Here is a 10,104-nt window from a genome sequence, read left to right on the forward strand (position 1 = left end):
CGCCTTTTCAGTTTTGTAAAAAGCAAAAGAAAATGATAAAAACTTCAAAAATTAAAATCCTTCCAGATGTAGTTATGTTATTACATGTACTAGTTAGGAAAATTTAAAAACTTAAATTTGGACATGTTTTGCAAAAAGTGTAGGGAAAATGTAAAACGGCTATAACTTTTGTATACGATGTCAGAAAAAAATGTATAATATATCAAAATGTTCAGCACGAAAATCCGCATCCGATTTTGACCGCCTTTGGCCTGTTTGCAAATTTTTAGAGTCCTCAAATTCTAAAAGGAAAAAAAGTTATGCTCAAATTTCAGTTTTTTCCAATTTTTGTTAAATCTGGTCAAACTATGGTCAAACTACTTATTCAAGAAGTATTGGTGTTACTAAATAATTATTCAAAAATATTAGTGTTACTAAATAATTATTTCAGTTTTTTTTTGAATTTTGGTCAAATCTGGTCAAACTATGGTCAAATCTGGTCAAACTATTGTCAAAGTATGGTCAAACTACTTATTCAAGAAATATTAGTGTTACTACATAATTATTCAAGAATATTAGTGTTACTAAATAATTGTTTCAATTTTTTGAATTTTGGTCAAATCTGGTCAAACTACTTACTGAAGAAATATTAGTGTTACTAAATAATTATTGTTTTTTAGAATAATAGTTTCAAACTCAAACAGTGAAATGTGTGATTTCATGCTCAAGCTAAACTCCTGAGGGTTAATAGGATTGACATCTTACTATTGTCAGGCTGGAGTAGTGAGAGGATGGGTGACCGGCCTGGAAGTTAGATGATTTGGAATGATGATGGGTGATTAGAGATTAGAGATTAAATTGAGCAGTGATGAGGGGTGATTAGAGATTAAATTGGAAAATAATTCAGAAATTTGAAAATAAAAAAATAAAGAAAATAATAAAAAAATCATTTTTTTTGCAAAAATACCTTTAGTCCCGGTTGGTGTTATCAACCGGGACTAAAGGTGGAGCTCCAGGAGCGGCCACGTGGACGGCCTTTAGTCCCGGTTCGTGTAAAAACCGGAACTAAAGAGGGTAGGCTTTAGTAACGACCCTTTAGTCCCGGTTCCAAAACCGGGACTAAAGACCCTTATGAACCGGGACAAATGGCCCTTTTTCTACTAGTGAAGAGAGAAGAACGACAATGCAGTATACAACGCTACAGGAAGGATCTTGGCACATTAAATTAAATAGAATTATAATTATATCCTCCCTTTTTAAGGTGAGCGTTTAAGTTGACACACGAAGAAGAAACGCAAAATGTTGCTCAAATTAATATGATGGTGAGATGTTTAGCAACTAGCTATATTATCTCATACAATCCAAGACATGGCTACGGTAGCCAAACATTGATGTGGGTTTTTATGTGGACATGCTACAAAGGACGGTCGAAGCAGTCATGCAAGATCATCATGGAAAGTTCATTGCAGTCGCTAATTAAAAGATTGATCTTTGCTCGACTCAGTCACGGCAGGGGTAGTTGCAGTGAGGTTTGGAACGAGCCTTGCACGTATAGTTGGATGCAATAAGATCGAGGTCAACTCTGATAATGCGGCGGTTGTTGCTGCCCTAATTGATGGTTACTCTTCTTCAGCAGCTTCTGTTATCTTTGATGACTGTTATTTTATGCCGTTTAACTTTATTCATGTCATCTATGATCTTTTTTTTAGAGGAATTAAGTGGCACATGAATTGACAATAGCTAGATTTTCTCCTTGGCATCTCTGGATGGACACCGCCAAAAGCGATGCTACGATCCTTTTGAAACAAATGAGGAGATGATTTGTAAAGAAAAAAAGTTTATTTACTACTCCGGCTTACCAGGGCCGTACGACTCATTTCCTGTCGAAATTCCAAATGATTCGTTTCCACGTCGATGCACCGCCGGCAGCGTTCCGGAGACCGAGCACGGGTGGGGACTACGGTTGTCTAGTACGGCCGACGCGGTGAACCAACTTTTGATTGGATGGTTAGAGGAACTGTGGTATTTCAGCCTATCAGAATTCAAGTCCTGATGCTCGCATTTATTTTTGATTTATTTTAAAATTTCCGGCGATGCGCATTCAGTGGGAGGAGATGTTCCCGTTGACGACGAGCTGTCGACAGTAACTTCATAAATTTTACGATGATATGTCGACCCAGTCTTTCGGAGGTGCTCATAGGGGTAGGATGTGCGTATGTGTTCATAAGGGTGAGTGTTTACGCGTGTATACGAGCGCTTGCGTTTGTATTGTATTAAAAAAAGTACGGCCGACGCCGTGGGCCTTCGTCCGACCGAGGTCACATGGGGCGCGACGCCACGCCGACTCGCTCCACTCTTCCCGGTTACGGGTTCCTCCCACACCCCGCGTCTCGCCCCCATCCGCTGCGCGCGCCCCGAACGGAAGCACTCTTCTGTGGCCGGGCCGCTCCCCACTGCAATCGAAACGATTTGCTACCTTTTCCTTCTCGTGTCCATCTCCACCGGCCGCAACCCGATGCCGCCGTCGCCGTTGGCGTGTGGCCGCTAGGACACTGCAGCCAGCAGCGCACGGGCACTTATTGTATTCCCTCCGTTCCTAAATATAAGTCTTTGTAGAGATTTCACTGGATGGACTACATACGAAGCAAAATGAATAAATCCATACTTAAAATGCATCTATATACATCCGTATATAGTTTATAATAGAATCTCTGCAAAGACTTAACGGAGAGAGTAGACTGGAGCACCCAATCCCTACAGGCTCCGGTCCGGTGCCCCACGAAAAACACCAGTCACCGCGTGGCGCAATAATTCCCGAGCGTATCGCTGTCATCCATCCATCCACGGCGCGGCGTCTCACTCGCTCCCACCACACTCCCCCGCGCACTGACACCGGCTCTGCGCTCTATTTAAACCACCACCGGCGCGCCGTACGCGCATCGTCAGTCGACTCCAGCCATGGCCGCCGCCGCCGGTCCTCGGCTGCTCCCCTTGCTCCTGCTGCTGCATCCGTTGCTCTTGGTCGCCGCGGCCGCCGCCTCTGGCGTGACGTACGACCACCGCTCCCTCGTCATCTCCGGCCGCCGCCGCCTGCTCATCTCCGCCTCCATCCACTACCCCCGCAGCGTCCCCGCGGTACGCCCCTGCCCCCCTGCGCTCCCCCGGCACATACGTTAGCAGGGCAGCAGAAGTAGTGACCTCGACTGCTGCGCGTGCTCACAGATGTGGCCCAAGCTGCTGGCGGAGGCCAAGGACGGCGGCGCCGACTGCATCGAGACCTACGTCTTCTGGAACGGCCACGAGACCGCCCCCGGCAAGGTCCGCCCGCCGCGCCCGCGCGTCCTCAATTCTTTGTGCTGCATTTGGTCTGTTCTCAACAAACGGTGAGTTTTCATGTGCGACTGCCGAATGCATTGCAGTACTACTTCGAGGACCGGTTCGATCTGGTGCAGTTCGCGAGGGTCGTCAAGGACGCCGGGCTCTTCCTCATGCTGCGCATCGGCCCCTTCGTCGCCGCCGAGTGGAACTTCGGGTCCGCTTCCTTCCCTTTCACTGCAGCTCTGCATATCTGCTGCCATCTCCATTTCTGGTGTAATGAACAGTTTAAGCTCTGTGTGTGGGTTCAGGGGCGTGCCTGCGTGGCTGCATTACATACCTGGAACGGTGTTCCGGACGAACAACGAGCCATTCAAGGTGAGGCCGTGAGGGTGGCATGTGATTTCTGTAGTGCTTTGTGGTAACTGCTAATTCTAGCGATGTTTTCTTGGGTGCAGTCTCACATGAAGAGCTTCACGACGAAAATCGTGGACATGATGAAGGAGGAGCGGTTCTTCGCTTCGCAGGGAGGGCACATCATCCTAGCTCAGGTTGTGATTCCATCAACTTTGAGTCCGGTCTTTGTCACAACTGACATGATCAGATTGTCTGAAACTAAGTTTGTGCATTCCAGATTGAAAATGAGTATGGATATTATCAACAAGCGTATGGAGCTGGTGGCAAGGCATATGCAATGTGGGCAGGTAGTATGGCTCTGGCGCAGAACACGGGCGTCCCTTGGATCATGTGCCAGCAGTACGATGTTCCTGATCATGTGGTTAGTTTCTCACATTCAGTGCCTTGTGTTTTATGCAACAGTTGGGACATGGATTTACCTCATCAATCATCGTACATATTTTCACTCAATTTGCAACGTATGCCATCAGTTTTATTTTTGAATGGCCAGCCCAACTGCAATGTTCTTCAGTTAAGGATGTACTCCCTCCGTCCCTAAATATAAGTCTTTTTAGAGATTCCACTATGGACTACATTCGGAGCAAAAATGAGTGAATCTATACTCTAAAGTATGTCTATATGCATCCGTATGTAGTTTGTAGTGGAATCTCTAAAAAGACTTATATTTAGGAACGGAGGAAGTATTTTATGAATGATGGATTGCTCATGAAATTGTGTTCAAATAGAGGGCCATTGCAATAGGGACAAAACTAAGCAGCCGATTATCAGTATATGTAACTTTGTTATTAATAAATAATAATATAGAACTCCTGCTGCTCTCAGGAGTCAGGACTGTAAGAATGCACTTGCACAAATAGTCATGGTTATGTCTTCATAAAAAAATCTTTGTTATGTGATTAGCAGCATCTTGGTAAAACATGCATGAACTTGGTAGCTGATGCGATTGATATGTGATAATTCTTAGCAGATGCAGTACGGGGTCTTTTTGGACAGATCTATTCATTGATGCAACTGACATTTGCAGATAAATACCTGTAATTCGTTCTATTGCGATCAATTCAAGCCAAATTCGCCAACCCAGCCGAAAATTTGGACAGAGAATTGGCCAGGATGGTAATGCATTTGGGGCATTTTCATTAGTAACCGATTATAATTACAGTTACTTCTGCTAATTTTCATAACACGGTATGGAAAGCATCTCTTGCATCTTATTTATTTCCATATTTTTTTTGGTTTAGGTTCCAGACTTTTGGTGAAAGCAATCCCCACAGACCCCCTGAGGATGTTGCATTTTCTGTTGCACGTTTTTTTGGGAAAGGTGGCAGCGTTCAGAATTACTATGTGGTATTGCTTTGTGCACAGTTCATATTCTAACTTGTATTACAACTTCACAAGGGATACCACAGCTCATATTCTAACTTTTCTTCTATTATAACTTCAACATGGGATACCACATCTCATATTCTAACTTGACAAAGACACTCCGATATTACGGTCAAACATCTGAAATCATATTTCAATTGATACTTGATAGCGTAACTAATGATGATGATTTTTTATTTATCGGAAACTGATGATGATTTCATCCTACTGAAAATTGACCAAGGCTTCATTGTCCTTTTGAAGTACCATGGTGGAACGAACTTTGATCGTACTTCTGGAGGGCCTTTCATTACAACTAGCTATGACTATGATGCACCAATTGATGAATATGGTTAGGCTCTATTGATCTTGGATCCATCAATAATCTTATGCCTAGAACCATCTGAACATTGTTCCTTGATCTGGATTTCAGGCCTTAGGCGACTTCCAAAATGGGCACATCTGAAGGAGCTTCACAAATCTATAAAATTGTGTGAACATAGTCTGCTTTTTGGAAACTCAACGTCACTCTCTCTTGGACCTCAACAAGAGGTAAGCTTTATTGTCTTCTGTTGGGTTATAATTGATCTAACGCTGCACCGATCCAGTTATGTGATACACTTACATCTACATGCTTGTTCTCTTTTTAGTCTAAAATTAAGTAGTAAAATTTATCTCTGTTGTAAATAGCACCTTGTGTTTACATGATACACGCTGCTTTAAATATAGCCCACATATTGACTACATCATTAAGTCAACCTCAACCTGTGATAATATCAAATTCTGCTTGCAGGCTGATGTTTACACTGATCACTCAGGAGGATGTGTTGCATTCCTGGCTAACATTGATTCAGAAAAGGACAAAGTTGTCACTTTCAGGAACAGACAATATGATCTTCCTGCTTGGTCAGTTAGCATCCTACCTGACTGCAAGAATGTGGTTTTCAACACTGCGAAGGTATTTGATTTTCCTTTTAATGGTTTTCAGAATAAAACACATTCAGCCTTGTTTAAATGGACATCGTTCTTCTGAGAAAATGAAACAGACAATAACAGAAGAAGTGAAAAGGAGAAAAGTATAGCTCACGACTAGCTCACAATATGGTTCCTCAGAAAAGTATATAGACAACATCAGATTATTCAATGCTTAGCTGAGAAACACAATATTTAGCTCACGACTCTCTCTTATGACTTCGGTTCTTGATGATTGATCATATTCAGGTTCGATCTCAAACTTTGATGGTGGACATGGTACCAGAAACTTTGCAAGCATCAAAATCTGATCAGTGGAGCATTTTCACAGAGAGAATCGGCATTTGGGATAAAAATGACTTCGTACGAAATGAATTTGTGGACCATATTAATACAACAAAAGACTCTACTGATTACCTGTGGCACACTACAAGGTTCGTCTACTACAGGCTGTATCATGTATTCTTAGTATGTTGATAAGCTTTTTTGGTATCAACTAAAGAGGGGAGGTCTTTGTGTTATTTATGTTCTACTCCCTCCGCTCCTAAATATGCCTTTTTAGAGATTCCACTACGGACTACGTACGAAGCAAAATGAGTGAATCTACACTCTAAAATATGTCTATATACATCCGTATGTAGTGTGTATAAATCTCTAAAAATACTTATGTTAACGGAAGGAGTAGTATATTTTGTTCTGTACCATGCTAAGCACTTCCAGTTCTGTACGTGACCCATTCTTTGAATGAAATTTGCAGTTTTGATGTGGACAGAAATTATCCTGCAACTGGGAACCATCCCGTTCTTAATATCGGCTCCAAAGGCCATGCTGTTCACGCTTTCCTGAATAATATGCTCATAGGTCTGTTCTTTACTCACTTTACACTGAGAGATAATGTTTGTGCTGTTCTAATTCAGCCTATATTGCTCTTTGGGGTATAAACATTTTTTGCCTGGTCAAAATATATCTTAAGAAGTAGAGAGGTTGTTATAACAACTCTTCAGAGGGTTGTTGAATCATACATCGTCAGCAGCACCTCTGACCCTTGGATACTACTCCCACCGTTCCTCAATATAAGTCTTTTTAGATATTTGAAAATGGGCTGCATACAGATGAATATAGTATTTTAGAGTGTAGATTCACTCATTTTGCTCCGTATGTAGTCCATATTAGAATCTCTGAAAAGACTTATGTTTAGGAACGGAGGGAGTATTTCTTTACAATCTACAGTTCTCTTCAGTTTGAGTTGCTCTGTCATCACACTTACCTTTCATAGATGTCTTTCTCAGGTAGTGCATATGGTAATGGCTCAGAATCAAGTTTCAGTGTGCATATGCCCATCAACTTGAAGGCTGGGAAGAATGAAATTGCACTACTGAGTATGACTGTTGGATTGAAAGTAAGCTTCTCTACCTGTACGAACTATTTAACATTGCATTATGTGTATGCTGTTCTTTACATGCCCATGCTATTTTTATGTGCATATATATATATATGCAGTTTACACACTTTTGAGAAGATCAGCCTAGAGCCTACGGCCCTTCGTTAACTTCTATCTAATAGCAGGTCACTTGAAAGTTAAAACTGCTTATCTGATTGTAACTTTTTGCACTTTCTAAGAGTGCAGGACCCTATTATGAATGGGTGGGAGCTGGCCTTACCAGTGTGAACATCTCTGGAATAAAAAATGGAACGATGGACTTGTCTTCAAATAATTGGGCATACAAGGTACTGTCATCAATATTCTTCATTTGGAACTTCTGTTGAGAACTCAATTTGGAAGCGCATTGTATTTCTTAGCTACCTATATGTTTCAACTCCAGATTTTTATGTCTAGAATTTGACATAATCGAGATGGGTGTTTTATCTCTTCTGTTATGTATTTGTTGGTAGATTGGGTTGGAAGGTGAACATTACAGTTTATTTAAGCCCGATCAGGGGAATAACCAAAGGTGGAGGCCAGAACCTGAGCCACCAAAACATCAGCCTCTGACATGGTACAAGGTAACATCTTACAATCTTTACTCTTGATGATCTCTTCACATCATTACGTGTACCAATAATCCAATGTACTTTCTAGGTGAATGTTGATGTTCCACAAGGAGATGACCCCGTTGGGCTAGACATGCAGTCCATGGGGAAAGGCCTGGTTTGGTTGAATGGAAATGCCATAGGGAGGTACTGGCCCAGGACCAGTCCTACTGATGACAGGTGCACTCCGAGCTGCGACTACAGAGGGAAATTTTCTCCAAACAAGTGCAGGGTTGGATGTGGAAAGCCAACTCAAAGATGGTAACGTGACCGACATTTGGCACAGCTCACCATCCTAATTATGTTATGCCATTGTTCTCTTGTGTCTCACATTTCTGTTTCACTTTTGAACAAAGGTACCATGTCCCAAGGTCATGGTTTCACCCATCAGGGAACACCCTTGTGGTCTTTGAGGAGCAGGGTGGGGATCCCACGAAGATTACATTCTCAAGAAGAGTCGCGGCAAGTGTTTGCTCCTTTGTCTCGGAGAACTATCCTTCCATAGACTTGGAGTCCTGGGATAAAAGTATCTCAGATGATAACCCAGTAGCAGCAAAAGTAGAGCTGTCTTGCCCCAAGGGCAAAAACATCTCTTCAGTTAAGTTTGCGAGCTTCGGAGACCCCAGTGGAACTTGCAGATCCTACCAACAAGGAAGCTGCCACCATTCAGGCTCTTTATCTGTTGTTGAGAAGGTAACATTTCCGGTTTCTCGACGTAAAACCGCACCTGATTCTTATCCAGAACTCGATAGGCATCAAAATCTGGCTTAGGAGTGCTGATGCACGTGGATTTGGATCGGTGCACATGAATCTAGTCTTGGAATTCGATGGCTGTCAGCTCTGACTTTGCAGACTTCAGTAATGGTGCAACTGGGAACAGATTAGACATGTGGTAGCAAGTTTTAACATTCCATTTCCAAGCTGCCATGCGTGCCATGCGAGTCGTGTCCAAGAGCTGTTTCTGGATCATCATTACATAGAGATCTAAGATTTGATTGACCAGACCAAAGCTTGTATATTTCCTGAGCGGTCCTTTTTATTCTCTGCAGGCCTGTCTGAACATCAACAGCTGTACAGTTTCGCTGTCAGACGAGGGATTCGGGGAAGATCCATGCCCTGGCGTCACCAAAACACTTGCCATTGAAGCAGACTGTTCTTAATCTGTGAGTTCTGCTCAGCTGAGGGTTCCAGCACTACAAATCCTGGAAGTGGAAGGCTACCTAGATTTAGGTTCAGATTTCTTTTGAGCATCTTGATGTTAGCCTTTGTTTCGTCGATTTCTCCCGATGGACGATGCCCGTCCTGGTGCTATTTTGGATAACTGACCATATGCGCAAATGCGTTGCATCTGAGGCTCATTATACCTAATGTGGCCATGAGTTCAAACCACGAGCAAGCAAACTACCACTAAGCATATTGTACTACAATGCATCATGGACGTCCTATATCAATGCTGATGCAGTGTGAGGAATCTCTTGCTTAATTAAGGCCAGTTCTGTCAGGTTCAGTTCACCCATTTCCCCCCTATAGTATTCACATTCCTCCGTACGTTGAGTTGTTGCTCTCTTTGGTTGACTCATTGACAGTAGATGTAGATCACATCACACTCACATGTAGGGCGACATCTGAGCTAACAGACAGAATCATTCGTCCCAACTCTTGGACCAAGCTTCAAATATTCCACATCATACGTACGTGCTTTGTTGTACGTGCATGTGGCACGTATTCTGTACACGTGTGATCTTAGCACTAAGCATCTGATGGAAGCTTTCAGACTTTTCCCCAAACTGATAGACAAACATCTTATCATGCAAAGTTCAGATTCTTTTTCAGTAAACTCATCAGGTTGGCAGAGTATAACCAGAATTTTTGCCGAGGCATCTGGGTTGTTGCAGAAGACTGTCTGCATTTAGAGGCTTGTCAAGCAAGCCTTAAAAGTGCACCAGTATTATCATCTCTGACAGTGAGGCCAACGACTCGTTGTAGCTAAGATTATTAGCCAGGCTGTTCAACTGCCATCCTTTTCTT

The 10,104-nt window shown here is 42.7% G+C and overlaps 1 protein-coding gene across 2 annotated transcripts; it reads left to right on the forward strand.

The window, feature by feature from the left end:
• The first annotated feature begins 2,798 nt into the window (after positions 1 to 2,798).
• On the forward strand, positions 2,799 to 9,588 carry LOC119277780 (beta-galactosidase 3-like). 2 transcript variants are annotated; one of them, XM_037559103.1, is made up of 19 exons: positions 2,806 to 3,114; positions 3,202 to 3,297; positions 3,399 to 3,511; positions 3,606 to 3,672; positions 3,753 to 3,845; positions 3,929 to 4,072; positions 4,736 to 4,824; positions 4,950 to 5,055; positions 5,338 to 5,425; positions 5,507 to 5,625; positions 5,867 to 6,031; positions 6,295 to 6,479; positions 6,803 to 6,906; positions 7,335 to 7,444; positions 7,666 to 7,773; positions 7,939 to 8,049; positions 8,126 to 8,337; positions 8,433 to 8,769; positions 9,126 to 9,588. In XM_037559103.1, the coding sequence occupies exons 1-19, from the start codon at positions 2,938 to 2,940 to the stop codon at positions 9,234 to 9,236; spliced, it is 2,535 nt and encodes an 844-aa protein (XP_037415000.1). In that variant the 5' UTR covers positions 2,806 to 2,937; the 3' UTR covers positions 9,237 to 9,588. The 2 variants fall into 2 exon arrangements, 1 of the variants encoding a protein (XP_037415000.1); XR_005137306.1 differs by lacking the exons at positions 8,126 to 8,337; positions 8,433 to 8,769; positions 9,126 to 9,588 and having other exon boundaries at positions 2,799 to 3,114; positions 7,673 to 7,773.
• Positions 9,589 to 10,104: the final 516 nt, after the last annotated feature.

The sequence above is a fragment of the Triticum dicoccoides genome, chromosome 3B (genome assembly GCF_002162155.2).
Source record: "Triticum dicoccoides isolate Atlit2015 ecotype Zavitan chromosome 3B, WEW_v2.0, whole genome shotgun sequence".
NCBI classification, from domain to species: domain Eukaryota; kingdom Viridiplantae; phylum Streptophyta; class Magnoliopsida; order Poales; family Poaceae; genus Triticum; species Triticum dicoccoides.